The 22,326-nt window shown below is 46.9% G+C and overlaps 1 protein-coding gene across 3 annotated transcripts in view; it reads right to left on the bottom strand.

The window, feature by feature from the left end:
* LOC100440873 (cholesterol 24-hydroxylase) overlaps positions 1-21,262 on the bottom strand; it is a 42,651-nt gene extending 21,389 nt beyond the window's left edge. The window contains exons 1-5 of one of the 3 annotated variants that reach the window (XM_054530507.2): positions 21,005-21,262; positions 14,310-14,390; positions 13,610-13,691; positions 6,036-6,109; positions 5,470-5,556 (exon numbers count right to left, since the gene is read on the bottom strand). In XM_054530507.2, coding sequence (XP_054386482.1) covers positions 5,470-5,556; positions 6,036-6,109; positions 13,610-13,691; positions 14,310-14,390; positions 21,005-21,123 — 443 coding nt within the window. In that variant the 5' untranslated portion in view covers positions 21,124-21,262. The remainder of the gene's footprint in view (positions 1-5,469; positions 5,557-6,035; positions 6,110-13,609; positions 13,692-14,309; positions 14,391-21,004) is intronic. The other 2 variants (XM_024231330.3, XM_054530508.2) reach the window with 2 other exon arrangements.
* Positions 21,263-22,326: the final 1,064 nt, after the last annotated feature.

The following is a 22,326-nucleotide window of genomic DNA, read 5'->3' as shown; positions in this document are numbered from 1 at the left end:
TTTGTCCGATTCTTATTCTTGAAATGCATCTGAAAATTTGAAATTATTTCCAAATAGAAAGTTTTTAAAAAGAGAAATGGGGCCAGGGCCAGGGCTCATGCCTATAATCTCAACACTTTGGAAGGCGAGAGCAGGAGGATTGCTTGTGGCCATGAGTTCCAGACCAGCCTGGACAACACAGCAAGACTCCATCTCTGCAAAAAATAAAAATAAAGACTAGCTGGGCATGGTGGCACACTCCTGTAGCCCCAGCTACTCGAAAGGCTGAGGCAGGAGGATCACTTGAGCCCAGGAGGTCAAGGTTAGAGTAAGCTATGGTCACACCACTGCACTCCAGTCTGGGTGAAAGAGTGAGACCCTGTCTCTAAAAAAGAGAGAGAGAATAGGAGAAGAAAAACTAAAATAGTAACCAGCTTTTCATTGCCCATCTAGCCCATGCACATGCCTGGCAGCAGGCGAGCCTGGGGCTTTCCACTCTCATCTGGTCCCTTTGCAACATAAAACACTTTGAAGCATGCTGTTGCTCTTAGGAGGGGGATGAAAATCTTCACCTGAGCTTAAGAGCTGGAATCTGCTTCTCGCTGACCTCCACCTGTAATGTTGCCTTACTGTTCCAAGGGCCTTTTAGCTCCTCCAAATACAATGCTCCTTTCCACCTTGGGGCTGGTGCACACACATCCCCTCTCCTGGAGCACTCACCCTCTATCCCCCACAATCATCACTACCTGAATGTCTCCCTTCTCCAGATGGACACTCAAAGGCCACTTCCTCAGGCAATAACTCTTGAGCCCCAGGTAGGTGCAATATATGCTCCCACAGCACCCTTGACTTTTTCTCATAATGCTTACATGGTTGGCAAGTATATATTTATTTGCAAGATGATTTGTAGTTGCCTTTTTTTAAAAATCACATTTAAGTTGATTATCCAGATAGTATGTGGCCGGTTATTGTACAAACACTGAATCTCTTGCAGCTATTGTAGAAACAAAACTGGGTTACAGTGTTAGGTGAACAATAAAATCCTGACTCCCTTGGTGGACTCAGACCAAGGTCTTCCCATAAAACCAAAATCTAGAAAAGTAGAAACTAGCAATTTACTCTCACAGTTTTATTAATAGTACAAAATTATATTCTGTGTGGGTAATGGTTGGAGATGAAACTCATCAGTGGTTCCTATTTTTTCTTCATTAGTGAATTAGGATTCACCAAGGCTCAATAATACTTTCATAAACACTTATAGGCATTTTCTAAAGTTTCTTTGATAAAGCCTTATAAATTTGGCATTTACTATAGAACAGTCATCTCTAAGACAATACCTTATTGTGAGATTAAAAAATAAAAATATCTGGTGATGGTTGTGTAATAATGAGAATGAATTTAATACCACTGAACTGCACACCTAAAAATGGTTAAGATGGCAAACTTTATGCTGTGTGTATAAAAAGTTAAAAAAATAAAAATGTCTGTGAAAGCACTTTATAAACTATAAAGCACTGTTCAAACATGAGGTTCTATATGCTGGAGATGCTTCCTCAAGACAATGACATGGTTATGTCATGATCATGTGGGCCATCATCCGGTTAGAATTGATGTTTCCCATAATCTCAAAGCTTCCTGAAGTTTGCTTGGCTGGCCTTTGTAACCCTGGCTGTTGGCACAATAAGTATTTCTTAAACAAATGTCTCTTTCCGGTCTATTCCTTCCCATTTTCACTTCTGACAACTTTCCAGTAAGACTGAGACTATTCCAATTCATTGATTGACTTACGCATTCATTCACTCTATGGGCATTCCTGGAGGGCTTGTGGGGTGCCTGGTGCTGGGCGCAGGAGTCAGGGACAGGGTGCGTCTTCTGCCTTCGGGGATCCGTGGTCTAGTGAGGGAGGTGGACATGAATGGAAGCACTGCATTGGGTGTGACAGGTGCCTTGATGGAGGCATGAACTCAGCCTCAGTAGGTGACATCTTAGCTGGGTATCAAAGGAGGAACAGGAATTCCCCACAGGTTCACATTGAGGCAGTGGGAACAGCAGAGATGCCAGAAAAAGCACAGTGGTTTCCAGAAAGGCTGGGAAGAGGGGATGCAAAGGTTGGAGGGGTTTAGGGGCAGACTGAGGGTGAACGGGGTCTGATCTTCATCTCTCAGATGATAGGAAGCCATTGAAAGCTTCAGAACAGGGGAGTGGCATGGTCAGATCTGAGTTTTAGCAAGATATCTTCAGGATGGTGAGTGGATACATTGGAGGAGGGAGATAGGAGGAGGGTAGGCCAATGAGGAGGCTGTAGCAAGAGTTCCGGCAAGGATGTTTATACAGTCCTCCACAGATTACATAGTCAAGAATAGCTTCACAGTGGAGAAACCTGGTAGGCACCACCTCAACCACTGTGCAAACTTAACGTGGCCAGCAATGGGACACATCAGTAGCATGTGCCTCCTGATACAATGCCCCAAGGAGGACACAGCATCACTCTGTAGCATTACTACCAAAGAGGGATAGCCTAAGTCTAACAGTGCAGAGAGACAGCTGACAAATTCAAACTGAAGAACCATCTACAAAACTGTCCTGTCATCTTCAAAAATGTTAAGGTAAAGAGAGCCAAAGAAAGGCTGAGAACTGTTCTAGAATAAAGGGGGCTAAAGTGACAGGGGAATTAAATGAAACACATGAACATGGATTAGATTTTAGACAAAGAAAACAGCTACAACTGCACAAATGACAAATTTTGAATATGAATTGTGAATTAGATAACAGTATTAGATTAATATTATTAATTTTCTCATTTTGATAAACTATAGTTTGTAGTCATTGTTCATGGAAGTATTTAAAGGTGGGGAGCACAATGTCTCTAACTTACTCTTAAATGGTTTTTTAAAATATGTACTGTATAAAAAATATAAATATATGTATATACGCACAATGATAAATATATTTACATATACACTCATAAAGAGAAGAAATGATAAAGCAAACGGTGATTTAAATAATAAACAATAAGTGAATCTGGGTAAAAGATATATAAGAGTCCCTTACACTATTCTGGCAATTTTTCTATAAATTCAAAATTATATCAAAGATTACCTTCTTTCCAATGTTAAAATAGAGTTACCATATGGCTCAGAAATTCCACTAGGTAAATACCCAAGAGAAATGAAACATACATCCATACAAACACTTGTACAAAAATGCTCATAGCAGCATTTTTCATAATAGCCCAAAAGGGGAAACAACCCAGAAGTCCATTAACTGATGAATGGATAAACAATATGTGGTATATCCATACAATGAAATATTATTTGACAATAAAAAGGAATGAGGCATTAATATAGACGACACCATGGATAAGCCTTAGAAACAAGATGCTAATGAAAGAAGCCAGGCATAAAGGACCATGTATTGCATGATTCTATTTATATAAAATGTCTAGAATGCAAAAATCCATAGATACAGAAAGTAATTAGTGGTTGCCAGCAGATAGGGGAATTGGGAAGAAATGGGGAGTGACTGCTTTTTTTTTTTTTGAGATGGAGTCTCACTCGTCACCCAGGCTGGAGTGCAGTGGCATGATCTCAGCTCACTGCAACCTCCGCCTCCCGGGTTCAAGCGATTATCCTACCTTAGCCTCCCGAGTAGCTGGGATTACAGGTATGTGCCACCACACCCAGCTAATTTTTGTATCTTTAGTTAAGATATGGTTTCTCTGTGTTGGCTAGGCTGGTCATGAACTCCTGACCTCAGGTCATCCGCCTGCCTCGGCCTCCCAAAGTGCTGGGATTACAGGCACAAACCACCATGCCTGGCTGAATGACTGCTTTTGAGGGTGATGAAAATGTTCTAAAATGTACTGTGTTGATGGTTATAGAATCCTATGAATATACTAACGCCATTGAATCGTACACTTTAAATGGGTGAGCTGTATGGCATGTGAATTATACCTCCATAAAAGTTATTTAAAAAGTAAAATACAGTCATGTGTTACTTAACGACAAGGATACATTCTGAGAAATGTGTCGTTAGGGAATGTCTTCATTGTGTGAATGGCATAGAGTATACTTACACAAACCTAGACAGTATAGCCTACTACACACCTAGGCCATATGGTCTAGACTATTGCTCCTAGGCTATACACCTGTGCAACAGGTTACTGCAACACAATGGTATTTGTATATCTAAACATAGAAAAGGTACAGTAAAAATACAGTCTAAAAGATTTTTTTAAATGGTCCACCTGGATAGGGCACTTACTGTGAATGGAGCTTGCAGGACTGGAAGTTGCTCTGGGTGAGTCAATGAGTGAGTGGTGAGTGTGCAGGCCTGGGACATTACTGCACGCTACTATAGACTTATAAAAACTAGACACAGGCTACACTGAGTTAAAAATTTTTTTTCTTCAATAATAAATTAGCCTTCGCTTACTAGAACTTTTTACTTTATAAACTTCTCATTTTTTAAAATATTTTTGACTCTTGTAATAACACTTAGCTTAAAACACAAACACTGTTCAATTGTACAAAAATATTATCTTCTTTGTATCCTTATTCTATAAGCTTTTTTATTAATTCTTTTTTACTTTTAAAACTTTTTTGTGAAAAACTAAGACACAAACACACACATTAGCTAGGCCTACACAGGGTCAGGATCATCAATATCACTGCCTTCCACCTCCATCTCACTGGAAAGTCTTCAGGGGCAATAAAAGGCATGGAGCTGTCATCTCCTATGATAATAATGCCTTCTTCTGGATGCCTCCTAAAGGATCTGCCTGAGGCTGTTGTACAGTAAACTTTTAAAAAATCTATAAGTAGAAGGAACCCACTCTAAAAGAATGTTTAAAAGTATAGTAAATACATAAATCAGTAACATAGTTATTATCATCATCAATATTACGTACTGCCCATAACTGCATCTGCTAGACTTTGGCATGACTGGCAGTGCAGTAGGTTTGTTTACCCCAGCACCACCACAAACATGTGAGTAACATATTGTACTCGCCATTACCATGGTTACAGCATCACTAGGCAATAGCAATTTTCAGCTCCATTATAATCTTACGGGACCACTGTCACATATGCATTCCGTCGTTGACCGAAACATCGTTATACAAAGCACAACTATACCACCAAAACATAAAAACTCAAATGAATAAAAGAAGAAGCCCTGACAAGGAGTGATGAGGTCTGATGTGGGGAGCTCTTGGAGGACAGGAACCCCCATGCTTCTGGCCATCGTGGGCACTCAGCCTTTGATGTTCCCAAACTGCGTGGGGGCCTCACTCATCCCCACTTGCCCAGCCTGTCTCTCTCTCTCTCCCTTTTGACTATTAACACCCTGTCTTTCCCCTTTTTCCTCTCTCCCTTCAGCTGAGGGAGGCCCCCTTGGGTGGACACTTCCCTCCCCAGGGCCCACCTACACTTCGGCAGCCCCCACTGCCTCTGGCCAGGCAGGAGCCACGGAGCCTCCGGCCGCACTCACCTCCGGCTGAAGGCCAGGTCTATGACTCTCCGCTGCTTGTGCCAACGCTCATAGTTGCATTCGGACACCAAGCCTTGGCCGAAGAGTCTGTAGGAGACACACACGTGATGCAGGAAAGAGGGTGGGGGGTGGGGAGTGACTACTTGATGGGCTTGGGGTCACATTTTGGGATGATGATGAAATGGGTATTGGAGCTAGGCGGTGGCGATGGTTGCGCCACATTGTGAATGTACTGAATTCCACTAGACTGTACCCTCTAAGGTGGGGAAAATGGTGAACGTTATGTCAGTTTTACCGGAATTTTAAAAATAACTTAAAAAGGAACAGGATGATCGTGTTACCCAACCTCAGTGGCCTCTATATTCCCTGCCATCTGGAGGTTGGGGGAGAAGGAGGAAACTGCTCGTGACAAGAGTGGGGCCACTGTTTACGGGGCACTCATCACATGCCTGGCAGCCAGGGCCTCAGGCCTCAATTCTACACCCCACATTCTGGACCGCACTGGCCCTCGCTCACAGCAGGGCTCTCCTGGCCTCCCACCCAGGCCTTCCACCATACCTCCTTACCTCTCACCAAACACAGTCTGGAGCGCACGGTACATCTTGGAGTCCTTGTTGTACTTGGTTGACATCAGGAACTTCTAAATATCCCCAAAAAACCAACATAGGCTCATGCACCCATGAGTAGCTGCAAATGCTCTTCTGAGACATGCCCCAAATAATCACCATTGGCTGAGTCTCAGCCACAGTGTGCCCACTTCCCATGCATGATCCCACACAATCATCCCTATCTTCAAGTAACATCAGCTGTGTGGGGATGGGGAAATTGCAGCACAGAGGGGCGAAGTGATTTTCCTGTGGATGTACAGTCAGAGAGTGTGGGGAGGGCTTGCTCACTCCAGTGTCACACTCGGAACCCCATACCATGCCACCTTCCAAAGCAGCAAAACAGGAAAAGGCAAATGCTGCTCTGAAACCAGAGTGAGAAGGGGAGAAGCCCTTCTGGGAGAGGAAGGGCTTCTGGGTCACAGGAAGGGCACTCGGCACACATTTAATATTGCTAGCATGCACTCAAGCCAGGCAGTCAAGGAAGTGTGAAGGCACACTTCCACCGGGGAAGGAGAAACTGCTAAGGACTTGCCCTTGTGCCATAAACAACCAGAAAACCTGGGAAATGTATGAAATGTCTGCTTTCAGACACTGGACAACAGGCAGTGCAGGATTGTGAAACTCCCCGGAGGAAAGCTCAACTTACCTCACCAAGAGCTAGGTGGTAACAATAGTAACAATAGCCAATGGCTCTTGAGGCAGGATTGCCCAGTGGTTAACAGCGTGGGCTGTGTAGACAGCCAGCTTCAATTTGGATCTGGGCTCAGCATCCCTGCTGCACCACGTGCTAACTCTGGGACCCTGGATGAGTTACTCACCTCCTCTGCCCCTGAGTTTCCTCATCTTAGTTGGATATAAGAAGAGTTCCTGCCTGGCAAGTTTGTTGTGAAGAGTGTCAATTCTACATAAGAAGTGCTAAGAATGGTGCCCGGCACATAGCAGGTGCTCAATAAATGCCAGGGGCACAGCTGCGCCCTGCAGTTCACTCAATACCCAGTCAACCCAAGTTGCTGAGATTACAGGTGTGAGCCACCACACCTGGCTGCAGGTGTTGTTTTTATGCTCATCTTACATACAGATGGAGAAACTGAGGTTGAAAACTGACCCAAGGTTACACACATAGTAAATGGTAGACACAGGATTTGAATCCAGGCAATTTGCTGCGGAGAGAGGGGAGAGACGGCTATGATCCAGACCAAGGGACCACAGGTCCCCTGGTACATTCAGGCAGAGGTGCATGAGTGGGAATGGGCTGCAGGGCCCAGAGCCCAGAGGCCTGCCCTCTGGGCTACTGCTTTATCCTGTGGGTGCTGGGAAGCAGTAAGAGGATGATTCAACTATCAGTTAACCCGGGTGCTGCTAGCTTCTCTGAGATTAGCTCCTGGGGATTTAATATCGATTTTTCAGCTGAAAAGAAGCCCCAGAAGTGGCTCACTTTGTGTCAGGAACCACATTCCAGGGACCTCAAATGTAACCCAAACACTGTCATTTGTAACCCAAGTTCTGCCCCACCAAGAGGAAGACTGTGACAGTAAATGCCCACTCTACAGGCCCCTCTCAAATACCGTAGAGTCACCTGAGGTCTAAGTGAGCCATTCTTAGATTGAACTGAAGATCCCTACCATTAAGGCAGAGTAGCCTCAGTCAGGCAGTGCCTTGCTGCTTCCTCTGGTCACACATATACTGAAGGCACACTTCCACCTGGGAAGGAGAAACTGCTAAGGACTTGCCCTTGTGCCATAAACAACCAGAAAACCTGGGAAATGTATGAAATGTCTACTTTCAGACACTGGACAACAGGCAGTGCAGGATTGTGAACCTCAAGAGAAGGAGGGGAAAAATGTGAGACCTATGACCTAGGATTACCGAGCTTTCTACCCAGAGGCAATTCCAGGACAGCAGCACAAAGAGAAAAGACCTAAATGCAGTCCAGCAGACATGCCAAGTTGAATAGACAGATCAGAGGCTAGGCAGACCAAAGGAGGCCAGAATTAGTAGGACAAAGTACCAGGGAGAAGCTATGCATGGAAAGAGCAGGACAAAGTACCAAGGAGAAGCTATGCATAGAAAGAGCAGAACAAAGTACCAGGGAGAAGCTATGCATAGAAAGAGCAGGACAAAGTGCCAGGGAGAAGCTATGCATAGAAAGAGCAGGACAAAGTACCAGGGAGAAGCTATGCATGGAAAGAACTCCTACACAGCATCTGCATGGGGTCCCTTAGGTCTTCGGATGTATACCAATCTATGCAAATGTAGGGTGGAACTTCAGAAGACTGGCCAAAACAACTTCTGGGGAAAGAAGAATCACTGGGTGACTACAGACTGAAGAATTCTCAGAGCTTACACTGGGCCAATAATTATTCAAGTTTCCACTACCCAGAATAGACAAACCTCAGACACAAGACCTTCAGTAGAGGCCCCAGAATGGTCACTCCTTAGCAGTAGGGCTAAACTAGCTCTAAAGTAAAAGTCTACTCTAGACCCCCACTTATAAAAGCCTTAAAGCAAGCCTGGAAAGGATCAAACTGATCTGCAGGTAACTTTATCATCTCAGAATGAAGTCAAAGAATCTCTAAAGGAATATAACAAAATCTAGTGCCCAAAAATGTAAAATTCACAATGTCCAGTATCCAATAAAAAATCATTAGACATGCCACAAAGCAGGATATTATGACCTATACCTAGGCCCAGATAATGGAATAATAGAACTAGCAGACGAGAACTATAAAACATCTATTACTAATATGATCATGGAACCCACATATCTAAGAAATTCAAAGGATCCCAAATAGAATTAACAAAGAAAAGTACAGCAAATAAAGTATACCAAGGCAGATCATAATCAATTGCTGACATCAGTGATAAAGAGAAAAATCTTAACAGTAGACAGAGATGAAGTGGTATAATATTATTTGAAGACATATTTATATAAGTTAAAGATGAAATTATAAACCCTAAGAAAATCACTAAGAAAGAGAGAAAAGGAACCAATAAGATAATAGTGGTTAGCTGGGCATGGTGGTAGTCTCAGCTACTCAGGAGGCTGAGGTGGGAGGATTGCTTGAGCCCAGGAGTTTGAGGCTGTGGTGAGCTATGAAACCTGGGGAACAGAGTGAGATCCTGTCTCAATCGATCAATCAATCAATCAATCAGACAATAGTAGAGATGAAACAGAATACTAAAACATACCTAATCCAAAAGAAGGCAGGAAAGGAGGAAAAGGGAACAAACAACAGATGGGACAAATAGAAAACAAACAGTAACATGGTAGATTTAAACACAGCCATATCAATAATTACAGTAAATGTAAACGACCTAAGCACTCTAATTAAAGGCAGAGATTGTCAGACTGTATAAAACAGCAAGAATCAACTGTGTGCTATCTATAAGAAACCCACTTTAAAAATAAAAATGCAGATAGGTTAAAAGTAATATCATAGAAAAAGATATAACATGCAACACTAAGCATAAGAAAGCTGGAATGGAGGCTGGGCATGGTGGCTCACGCCTGTAATCCCAGCACTTTGAAAGGCTGAGGTGGGCAGATCACTTGAGGTCAGGAGCTCAAGACCAGACTGGCCAACATGGTGAAACCCCATCTCTACTAAAAATACAAAAATTAGCTGGGTATGGTGGCAGGCACCTGTAGTCCCAGCTACTTGGGAGGCTGAGGCAGGATAATCGCTTGAACCCTGGAGGTGGAGGTTGCAGTGAGCCGAGATAGCGCCACTGCACTCCAGCTTGGGCAACAAGAGCGAAACTGCTTCTCAAAATAATAATAATAATAATAATAAAGCTGGAATGGCTTAAAGTAGACAAAATATACTTGGAGTAAAGAATGTTATTAAGAATAAAGATGAACATTTCTAAGGATAAAAGAGTCAATTCATCATAAAGACAAATCCATCCTAAATGTGTACACACCTGATAACAGAACTTCAAAATACAGAAAGCAAAACTAATGGAACTGAAAGTAGAAATAGATAAATCTATGATTATGAAGGGTTCAACATTCCTTGCCCTGCAACCACTAGAACAAGTAGACAGAAAATTAGAAAGGATTTAAAAGATTTGAATAACACTATTGACCAAATTGACCTAATCGACATTTCTAAAACACTTTATTCAACAATAACACAATATACACTCTTTTTAAGGGTTCATTAACATTTACTTTGATGAACCATATGCTGGGCCATAAAACAAATTTCAATTAATTTAAAAGGACTGAAATCATGATGATGAGTATTCTCTCTGACTTTACAGAATTAAATTAGAAATCAATAACAGAAAGATATCTAGAATATCCCCTAATATTTAAAAATTGAATAACATACATCCAAATAATCCATGGTTCAAAGAATAAATCACAAGGGAAGTTAGAAAATATTTTGAACCAAATGAAAATAAAACATATCAAAATTTGTGGTAAATTTGTCCTAAAGCAGTGCTTAGAAGGAAATGTATAGCTCTAAATGCTTACATTAGAACAGAAAAAATGTCTAAAATCAATTGTTTAAACTCCATCCTAAAAATCAGAACAAGAAAAAATTAAACCCAAAGTGAATATAAAAAGGAAATAAGAAAGAGGAGAAATTGGCTGGGGATGGTGGCTCACGCCTGTAATCCCAGCATTTTGGGAGGCTGAGGCAGGCAAATCACTTGAGGTCAGGAGTTCAAGATCAGCCTGGCCAACATGGTGAAACCCTGTCTCTACTAAAAAAATAAAAATTAGCCGGGTGCAGTGGTGGGCGCCTGTAATCCCAGCTAGTCGGGAGGCTGAGGCAGGAGAATCACTTGAATCTGGGAGGCAGAGGTTGCAGTAAGCTGAGATCACGCCACTGCACTCCAGCCTGGGTGACAGAGCAAGACTCCATTTCAAAAAAAAAAAAAAAAAGAGGAGAAATTAATGAAATAGAAGACAAACAATGAAGAAAACCAATAAAACTAAAAGCTACTTCTTTGGAAAGATGAATAAAATTGATAAACCTTTTGGTGAACTGATCAAGAAAAAAAAAGAAAACCCAAATCACTACTCTCAGGAATGAGAGAAGGAACATATCACAGATCCTACAGACATTAAAAAAAAAGAAAAAAAGAAAATCTCATGAACAACTTTATGGCAATAATTTAAGCAAATTATGTGAAGTGAACAGATCTCTTGAAATATGTGAATTATCAAACTCAAGAAAACAGAAAATCTGAATACCATATGTCAACTAGAGAAGAAAATGCTGAAACATGCTACAAGATTAATTCACTTTGAAAACATTATGCTAAGTGAAATAAGTCAGATGCAAAAGGACAAATGCCACATGATTACACCTGTATGAAGCACATAGAGTAGTCCAATTCACAGAGACAGAAGGTAGAATAGTGGTTTCCAGGGTCTGAGGGGAGGGGAATGGGGAGTTATTGCTTAATGGATACACAGTTTCAGTTAGGGAAGATGAAGAAGTTCTGGAGACGGATGGTGGTGATGGATGTACAACAATGTGAATGTCTTTAATGCTGCTGAACTCTACACCTAAAAATGGTTAAAATGGTAAATTTTATGTTATGTTCATTTTATCACAATTTAAAATTTAAAACATACAATGTAAAAAAATTAAATTTGTAACTTAAAAAAAAATAAAAATTTCCCTCAAATAAAACTCCAGGCCCACATGACTTCACTGGTGAATTATATCAAATATTAAAAGAAGAAATAACATCACTCCCATACAAACTTTTACAGAAAATAGAGGAGGAAGTTACCACTTCCCAACTTATTCTATGAGGTCAGTATTAACCTGATGTCAAAACCAGTCAAAGACATTACAAGAATCAAATAAATATAGAAACAAAAACTCTTAACAAAATATTAGCAAATTGAATCTAACAATAATTAAAAGATAATATATCATGACCAGGAATGCAAGGTTGGTTTAACATTTGAATATCAATCAGTATAATTCACTATATCAATATATATCTTTAAACTTCTTTTCTCATTAAGCATCATGAAAGTCTTTGTGCATGGTTTTTGGTAGCATGCTTTTACAAGTCTTAAATTGTGTCTATGTTTGAAATTAAACTTTTAATGAAAAATTATTTTTAACATTCTGCTAGAGATTCCTGGTTATTCATTCAACCTGTCTCCTTATCTTGACCCTAAGTTGTATTTTATCCCTCTCAGAGTCACCACAGCCACCCTCCATTGCAGAAAATTGCCCCACACATCTGCTGCGCACCCAAGGTAAGAAAAAAAATGCAACATTGTTTATTGAGCAATTGCTGTGTGCCAGGCAGGGGCTAGATGGCTCATTGATATTATTTTAGTTCTATTCTTACAACCATCTTGTAACAGAGACACCACCTCTATTTCAGATGAGGAAATGGAGGCCCAGAATGATGAAGCAACTTGTCCAAGGTCCCACAGCCAGTTGGTGGAAGAGCCCAGAGTTGAGCCCAGTTCTGCCAGCTCCATAGCAGACATCCGTTCTTAGAACCTTCATGGCAGACATGACAGACAATGCCACCTGCCTTGGTTTCCTCACTTCTTTTTTTTTTTTTTTTTCTTTTTTGGAGTGGAGTCTCACTCTGTCACCCAGGCTGGAGTGCCGTGGCATGATCTCAGCTCACTGCAACTTCTGCCTCCCGGGTTCAAGCGATTCTCCTGCCTCAGCCCCCCAAGTAGCTGGGATTATAGGCACCCACCACCACACCCAGCTAATTTTTGTATTTTTAGTAGAGATGGGGTTTCACCATGTTGGCCAGGCTGGTCTCGAACTCCTGACCTCAGGTGATCCACTAGCCTCAGCCTCCCAAAGTGATGGGATTACAGGCATGAGCCACTGTGACTGGCCCTTTTTTTGAGATGGAGTTTCACTCTTGTCACCCAGGCTGGAGTGCCATGGCATGATCTCTGCTCACTGCAACCTCCACCTCCCAGGTTCAAGTGATTCTCCTGCCTCAGCCTCCCGAGTAGCTGGGATTACAGGTGCCTGCCACCATGCCCAGCTAATTTTTGTATTTTTAGTAGAGATGAGGTTTCACCATATCGGCCAAGGGACTAATAAGAGTCCCTACTCCTATGAGGATTAAATGCATCACTAATTGTGAAGTGCATAGAAAAGTACATAGTAAGCACTATTTAAGGATGTTTTGACATATTATGTTAAATAAACTGATCAATTTTTAATTCTCATCATAGCCCTGGAGATAGGGTTATAATTCCCATCTCACAGATGAAGGAACTGAGGCAAAGAGAGGCAAACTAAATGTGTGTGCACCAGTTGGGCAAAACTTCCAACCCAAATGGGGACAGCAAGGTCCCCATCTACTCCCCACATCAAACAGCAATGCTTGCAAGAGTCCCCAAGCAGTGGGTGCTTAGAGGGAAAGATGCCATTCCTTTCTGGATCTTTGGGAAACCAGCCGAAATGCGCCTGGCTCTGGAACATTCATCCAAAGTCTCTGGGACCAGGCTTCACTCCCCCAACCCAAGGAAAGGCAGGGAACTCCCTCATGGAAACCACTCTTCCTCCTACCTTAACCGACTCGGGACTCGTGACGATGACTGAGGTTTTGTGGAAGACGTTGACCCGCACAACAGGTCCATACTTCTTAGCCCTGGAAACCAAAGTGACCCGAAGGAAACTGTCAACCACCTGAGGTATGACCATCACCAACCCTGCCCAGCAGAGAAACTTATGTGTCCCGTCCCAGAAGATGCTCAATGCATGCTACCAAAAGAGTGCTGTGCTGGGGCCCAGGAGCCCTGGGGGCAAGGCTCTGCCCTGTTGCCCACTTGCCGAGTCATGTCCGCCACCAGGCCTCAGTTTCCACAGCCATGGAATAGGGTTGGAAACACCCCTTCTTTGATTGTCCCAAAATGTTGTCCTGGGAATCAAATGATTCGCATCTTTGAAAGTGCTTTGAAAAATGTAAAAAAGTGTCACACCAAACAATGACTGTTACCTAGTCACACTCCCCCACCCAGTTTACAGATAAGGAAACTGAGGCTCAGAGAGCTTCTGATGGCTGGTCTAAGGTCCTGCAGTGGGTGAATGGCAGAGCATGGCTTCCAAGCCAGCCTCACCTGCCTCCACTCAGGGGAGGAACTGCTGGGGCTGAGAGTAACCTGGGCTAGGGGAAGGTGAGGCTGGGAGTCTGTGTGCTGGATTGGGTTGGGGGAGCTGCCCCAAGGGAACCTGGAGTAAGGGCAACAAATGACAAATGAGAACCCACCAATCCAAAAACACATCTTGGAGCACACGGCCACCAACCTCATCCTTTTTCCAAAAGCAGGGGAGGTGTCCTAGAAGGAAACTAGAAGAAATAGGAAACATTAGGCTTACCAGCAGTCAACAGGAAAGAACGCTCCCTTCCCCACAGATCTTATTACTAGGCCCACTTCACAGACAGGAGGACCGAGGCATGGGGAGGTTACAGCACTGGCTCAGGGACACCAGGCAGTAAGAATGAAGACAGGATGCAAATCCAGGTCTGACCAGCTCCAAAGACCCCCTTGGAGAAGAAACAGTTTTTATAACTGTCTGCCTGCACAGAAGTTGGGGGCTGGCAGATAGAAAGGACTCAGTAATATTGTGTGGAATCACCCTCAGCAGATAGAAAGGACTCAATAATATTGTGTGGAATCACCCTCAGCAGATAGAAAGGACTCAGTAACATTGTGTGGAATCACCCTCAGATATTCCCCAATACTGACCACACGGGGCGCCATGCTAGGCTTCACCCCTCCAACCTCCCCACATGGCTGATAAGTCTGTTATTAACCATATTATATAGGACAGCCAAGATGGAAGGGTGAAGTCATTTGCCCACAATTGTACAGCTGGTACCAGGGCTCCCCAAAGCCCATCTCAGCAAGGGATGGTTTGGTCACATAAATCTGCTGTGTTCACCAAATTGTAAAGAAGCCAGTGCAGTGTCATCCTGAAGCTCATTCGAAGGGGCCCATGACTTCCTGTCTCCTGTATGACTTTATTCCTACCAAGTTCAATGCAGCATCCCCAATGGGTGACAACAAAATCACATTCTCCCAGGGAGAGGCGGCGAGTAAATAAACAAGTAAACAAGTAAAGACAATGTCAGAGGGTGACAGGAGAAAAAAAGAACAGAGTACGGGGAAGAGGAAGGGCTGGGGATGAGTGTGTGGGTGTCCGTGTAAAACCCATTTATGCCTAGTGTTCCATTATTGGAACGCTAAGCTTATGGAAGTTATTTATGTCCTACTGCTCAAGGTCATCACCAAGGTCTGCTTTTTCAAATTCAAAAAAGGGCATAAATGGGTTAATACAGGCAGGGCAAGGAGTGTCCCTCTAAGAGGGTGGCTTGTGAGGTGAGACCTGCAAGAAGCGGGGGAAGAGCCTTCCAGGCAACGGGAACAGCAGGTGCCAAAGTCCTGAGGTCAGAGTGTGCTTGGACAGTGAGGAAACCAGTGTGGCTTGGGCAGAGTGCTTGAAGGAAACAGAGTACAAGGTGGGGTCACCAAGACTGGGGGTGGGTCATGTAGAGCCTTGTGGGCTGTGGTCCAGATTTTTGCTTGACTTTGGTGAGCTGGGGTCCACTAGAAGGTTTTGAGCAGAGCAGAGATGGGATCTGACTTGGGTTGGAATGGATTGTTTTGCAGCAGTGCAGAGAGTAACCAGGGTAGGGGAGGAAGCAGGGACACTAGTGACAGGGAGGGACTAGGAGAGGTGACGAGGGCTCAGAACAGAGCAGGGCAGTGGAGGCAATGATAAGAAGGGGTCAGATTCTGAATGCACTGTGAGGCGGAGTACTGGAACGTGCCGTTTGGCTTTGGGGGTGTGAGGATGACTCTGTTTTTGGCCTGGGCTGCTGGAAGAATGGATGGAGCGACCATCTACCAAGATGAGAAGGAGCTGGTTGGGGCAGCAGAGCCACTGTGCCCACCCCCTGCAATTTGCCAGGGCCGTCTCTGGCTCTGCCCACAGGAGATGAACCTACTTTGAGCAGCCCTCCACCAATGACCTCAGCCCCTCCACTTCTGGGGTAGCTCTGGGCATGTGCTCTATACAAGTCCCCAGGGTTCCCAGGGAATTGCACCTGTTTCCCCAAGAGGTAACTTGTTTTATTGGTTTGCTTACCTTCTTTATCCACTCCCCTCCTCCTACTGCTCAACCTGGGATCATCCCCCACCTCCTAAACTACTTACACTTCATTTCTTATCTCAGGATCAGCTTTGGGGGACCAATCTCAGACAAGCAGATGAAATTAGGAGCTTGGCTTGGGACCGGTAAGGTTTGTGGTGGACTATTGAGCAGGAAGTTAGACACTCAGATCTGGAGCCCAGGGAAGGGCTGTAGGCTAGAGACATAAATTTGAGAGCCCACAGCAGAGAAGTGGTATTTCCAGCCCAGTGATTGGATGAGGCCACAAGGGAATGGATACAGACAGGGAAGAGGACCAAGAACTAAGCCATCACTGAGAAGTTGGGAGCATAGGGACAGCCAGCCAAGTGGACTGAGCGGGAGCACTGGGGAGGAGGGAGGAGAGCCAGAAGAGTGGGTGAGAAGCCAGAGGAGGATGCGGGACAAGGCAGAGGGGGCATCGGCTCTGCCCAGGCGGCTGGGGGCCAGGTCAGACGAGGATCCAGGGCCGACGGCTGGGTTCGACAACATGGAGATCACCGGGAACCTAGCCCCCAGCAAGTTTGGTGGAGAGGTATGGGGCAGAGAGAACCAGAGGGGAGAAAAGGACGGCCCAAAGACAGGCAGTCAGCCAGGTGGGTTACCACAGGGAGCGGCAGCTGCAGGGAACGAGAGGGTGAAGGGAAGGGTTTTGTTCCAAGCTTTGAATTATTGCATATTATATAAAAATGGGGATGATGCAGAAGAGGAGGAGAAGTGCTGATTTGGAGGGGGGTGCTCCTAGGACAGGGTTGCTGAGTAGAGGGGGCAGGTTGGCCTGGGCTGCCCTCCCGGAACAGCTGGAAGGTGTGCGTGGGCCTGGGGCGGGAGGTGGGCAGCTGCTCAGTGGAGCCCAGGAAGGAAACTCTCACCGGCTGCTCCCTTTGCTCAGGGAAGTAGGAGGCAAGAATAAAAGCGGAGAGTGCGGATGGAGGGGGAGGTGATGGGGACTGAAGGAGGAAGGGAGAGTAGGCGAATAAACGCCCTGGGGAAGGAAGTACAGGGTGGCCGCCTGCCTGCAGTGGAGGCCCACGCCAGGTGAGTGGCCTTGAACTTGCAGAAAGATGGGCTATGATCATCACACATGCCTGGATGTATTTCCAGAGTAATCTAATGTCCTCACTGTCGCTTCCCAAAGCTCACATTTTGGGGGAATGTTCTCAGTTTTGAGTCACTTAAGTGAGGATAGAGTCTGAGCCCAGAGCTTCCACCCTAACCCCTGGGGTTCCCTGCCACATGGGAAGGAATGTGAGTGCCATCTCAGGAAGACAGAGGGCACAGAGAGGGGGTGGGGTCCCCACAGCCCAGCAAGAAAGGGGACAAAAACCCATTCCTTCTGGCACCTGCAGGGGGCGCTGGGGAGGCGACAACAGAGCAGGAAGACCCAGGTGTTAGAAACAAGCAGGTAAGGCTGACACCATGGCCAGACATGGGGACTTGTTGCTCAGCGCCCCGGCAGGCAGAAGCCCACTTGGCATGTCCCTGGTGATAGACTGGACATGGCAGAGCAGCCCTGGGAGAGAAGAGAGGCAACCCCCCACCGCCCGCCCCCCCACACCTCTCCAGCACATCCAGTTTCCTGCAACATCACGACTGGCTGATTGGGGACCCAAGCTCTCCTGTGGGCAGAGAAAACCTTGGCCAGTGAACAGAGCAGAGGCCATCTGGACAGCCCATGGTGAAGTCACCCAGAGGGATGAAGGGAACGCTCCAGTAGTGGAGGAGCGGGCTACCCACTAGGGGTAAGCGTGAGGGTGAGGGGCCATGATTGTGGCTCATGCCAGAGGGGCAGGGTGGTGAGTGCTCAGCTGGGCACCCAAAGCTCATCAGATGCACCACCCGCCAGAGCCAGCTGTGGGGCTCCCCCATGGCTGGCCACCCTGCTCCTTGTTGAACAGCCCCACCCCAGCAACTGGGCAAGTTGGAGTGGAACCAGCACTGTCCAGGAGGAGTCAATTTATCCCCAAATAAATAAAAATTGGGAGAGAGAGACCTTTCATTGTCAAATTTACATCCACTCCCACATTACCAGGAGAGTAGGGGCTAATGAGGAAAGTTAGAACAGTGACAGAGAAATAAAGAAGCTACAGGTGTTTGTGTGGGATCTGAGTGGGGGGGGTCTGAGTTTTCAGCTGTTACACGGATCGGTGCAGTAGGATGTGGTAAGAAAAGCACAGAGGAGGGGCACTCAGGGAGGGCCTCCTGCAGAATGAGGAAGATGAAGAGTTGCCTCTTGCAGTGAGAGGGTTCCTTGCCCACCAGCTGGCAAAGCCCTGGGGTCCGGGGGCAAATGCCACTACTGGAGACTCAACACACAGATCTCTCGTCAACCACAGTGTCGCCAATCATAGTCTAAAGATCCAGGCTTTTAATGCCAAGGCATCGGGTTTCTGCTAGAAGAGGTTCCAGAACTTTCATTTAGTGCAGTTTTATATTTGACCACTAACCAATTTCTAATCCAAAATCTTTTTATATATGCATTGTTCAGTTCACCTCCTTAGAATAAATAGCCCAATCATAATTATATTCATCTTCCTCCCGCTCCTCCCTCCGCACCCCACACACTCAGGTCACATGTAGACTCTGTGGTATAAGATTTGGGAAGAATTTAGCCATAAAAAGGAAAGCAATAAGGATACATGCTACTACATGAATGAACTTTTGAAACATTATACTAAGTGAAAGAAGCCAGACACAAAAGGCCACATATTGTATGACTCCATTTATATGAAATGTCCAGAATACGCAAATTCACAGAGACAGAAAGCAGATTCATGGTTGCCAGGGCTGTGAGGGGTGGGAGAAAATGAGGAGTGATGGCTAATGGGTACGGGGTTTCTTTCTGGGGTGACAAAACAGTTCTGAAATTGGTGGCGACGGCTGCACAGTGCTGTAAATATACTAAAAACCACTGAATCATACACTTAAGAATAAATTTGATGGAATGCAAGTTACATTTCAATTTTTTTAAGATGATTTAAATTCTGCTTTCTCAAGACACAGAGACCAGAACAGGTCATTTGAGTTTATGAGAAGATCAAGTAACGATGAAACTTATCAGAACAAGCACCAAACTCATTCAATTCTAAGTGCTGATGGCTTCTCTGAAAACTTGAGAGGGTGATAGTGTCCATCACAGAACTTACGGGAGATTTCCACCATTCAACCTTGAATCGCTATTGATAAGAGTGTCTACTATGCATGTACCATGTGCTGCTACATGTCGGGGACGCAGCAGTGACTGAGACAGACAGGGGGCCCATGGAAAAGACAGACACTTAACAAAAACTTGCACAAATAATTACCCAATTAACATTATGCTGTAAAGGAAAATTACAGTGATTTCAGGGTTTATAAAATGAACATAATATTTTGGGGGGAGCAGGAGGAACCTCCCTGAGGAGTTAGCATTGAAGCCAAACCTGGAAGGCTGGGGGAAGAAGCATCCAGGTAAAGTAGAAGGCAGAGGAGCTAAGCAAGGAAAGAGAGAGCACCAGAAGGGCAGAGAGCCAGTAGGGAGAACAGGTGCCTCCCTATGTCACCAGCCACACAGATCTTTCCTGAACCCATCAAGCAGAGATTCAGGCTTCTAACGCCAGTACATCTAGCTTGTGCTGGAGATGGGTGCCTTCCAGAATGTTCATGTCCTGAGATTTTAAAAAGTGTGTCTAATACCATTGTTTATTCATTCATTCAACAAATATTTATTGAGCATCTGCAACATGCCAGGCACTGGGGATACACAAGCGAACACAGAGTGTCCCTGTCCTCCCGGGGCTCACATTCTAGAGGGGGAGACAGACAGTCAACAGGTGAACAGACAGTCAACAGGTGGAAAGAAGGTAACTTCAGAGGTGATGGCCCCCGAGAAGTCTGGGGCTGGGTGGTCTTTACACAAGGTGCTGGGCAAGGCCTGTTTGAGACGAGCAGAGGAAGAAGCCCGCCAGGCCCAGGCTTGAGAAAAGGACCCTGGGGGAGGGAAGCTGCGGGGCGGGGGGGCATGGGGGAGGTTGGGAGAAGAAAGGCTGGGGGCAGCAGTGAAAAAGCAAGAGGGAAGAGCAAGGTGCAGAGTGGGTTCTGAGTGCTCGGCAGGGGCCTCGCGGGCCATGCAGCCGACTTAATTTAGAACTGCATTTAGTTGTCAAGTGATGGGAAGCCCTTGATGGGAAGCGAAATGACACATTTAATTTAAGCTTCACAAAGCTAAGCTTGAGGGGGGGGGGTGGCAAGTTGCGGGGGGTGTAAGTTGCGTGGGGGTGGGGACCAAGAATGCAATTGTAAGTACTAAGGAGAAGACAAATGGGGTGTCCCAGAACAGAAATACAAGCAAAAGGAAACATGACTGAAGTTCAGCGTGCTCCAATCCAGGCTGACCCTGTCCAAGTCCCAAAGTTAACAGCGCCCACTTTGGAGGCAGGCTGACCTGGGCTTAAATCTAGGCTTACCAACCGTGTGACCTTGGGCAGGTGACTTCGCCTTTGCGCGCCTCAGTCTCCTCGTCTGAACGATGGGGTAACAATAGCGCCTACCTGAAAGGGCTGTCGCTGCCATCACGTTTGTGGGGCCCAGCTGTGCGCGGTGGGCGCCCAGCAGCTGCTGCGGCTGTAATTTGTTACTAAGAATAGTTAGCGCCCCTCTCCGGGCCGCCGACTCCCAGCGGCCGCGCGCACTAGGCGAGGCCGGACCCCCGGCCTGGGCGCCGGCTTAGACGCTGTCCCCCGGCCCCCAGTTCCAGAGCCCCGGCCAGGCCCCGCCCCCAGCCCCGCTCACCTGGGCCGCGGCGGCCCGGGGATGTGCTCGTAGCGGCTGCGAGCGCGGTGCACGAAGGTGCAGCAGAGGCCGAAGGCGAGCAGGACGGCGCTGCCGAGCAGCAGCAGCCCGGGGCTCATGGCTCCGGGGCAGGCCAGGCCAGGGTCGGGCCGGGCGCCGAGGGGGCCGGGAGGCCGCGAGCCGACTCAGCTGTCAGCGCCGCGCGCCGCCTCGGCCCCAGGCCCGGCGCGACCCAGCACCCTCCCCGCCCGCTCGGCTCCGCCCCCGCCGACTCCGACCCCTCCCAAGGCGCACAGTCCCCGCCAACCACGTCTCCGCCTCCGGCTCCGGCGCTCGGGGCCCTCCCCCGCCCTGCCCCGCCCCCCAAAGCTCCTCCCCAACCTCCACACCGTCCCAGCCCAGGCCCCGCCCCGAGCATGTAGTCTTCACCAATCACAACTCAGCTTCTGGCTCAGCCCCCCAGGCTCCGCCCCCACCTCCTCAGACCCAGGTCCGCCCCAGCAGCAGCTCCGCCCAGAACGCGTTGTCCCTGGCAACGCCGATCTACAGCGCTCTGGCCCGGCGGCGGCGCGAAGTCCTGCTGGCTGGCTCCGCCCGCTTCGGCGCCTCCAAATAACGGCATCTTTCCGCGCGCGGTCTTAGGCCCCTTCCTTTTTCCCCAAAACCTGCCCGGAAGCCCCATCCCAGCCTGCAAAAGTCCTCATGACGCCGACTGTTCCCAAACTTCTCCTTGGAACCCCAGCCCCCCAAAGTTGTTCTCCAGTTGTCCCTGGGCGCCTCCTCCGCCCGGACAGTCCACGTCTAGCACCCGTGGTCCGCCAGCGGGGCCCACGGGCTGGTGGCAGGATCCTGGGGACCCAGGGACGCCTGTGTCTGCGACCGAGAGCGCACGGCGTGGCCGGAGGCTGCTCTCCCAGAGACTCGGGCGACTGCGGACCCTCCCAGACCAGGCGAAGCCCCATCTGAGGCGCTGGCTCAGGCCCGAAGGAGTTGGAGTTGGAGGGATGAAAATCTGGGTCCGCCCTCCAGGGAAAGCGAGAAATGTGCCGGGGAGGCGGGGGTAGCGGAGGAGAAGGTATTTTCGAAATAATGACCAGGGCTTCCCCCTCTGTCGTAACCCGCGTCTCCTTGCCCATCCCGTATGAAGATGAGGCCAACTCTGGGCGTTTAAGTTCCCAATTCCTATACCAAGGGACCACCCAGCGTGAAAGCCGTGGCAGGGGACGGCCAGGTGTGCCCACTCCTAGCCCAGGTAAAGGTCCCCCGGGCTGGAGGGAGGGGCCCAGGGAGTGTAGATGCTGCTGGGTTTCTGAGAAGAGGCA

Source organism: Pongo abelii, chromosome 15, assembly GCF_028885655.2.
Source record: "Pongo abelii isolate AG06213 chromosome 15, NHGRI_mPonAbe1-v2.0_pri, whole genome shotgun sequence".
Classification (NCBI taxonomy): Eukaryota; Metazoa; Chordata; class Mammalia; order Primates; family Hominidae; genus Pongo; species Pongo abelii.
Note: the sequence above shows the minus strand (reverse complement) of the source record. Positions and strands in the feature narration are given on the sequence as shown.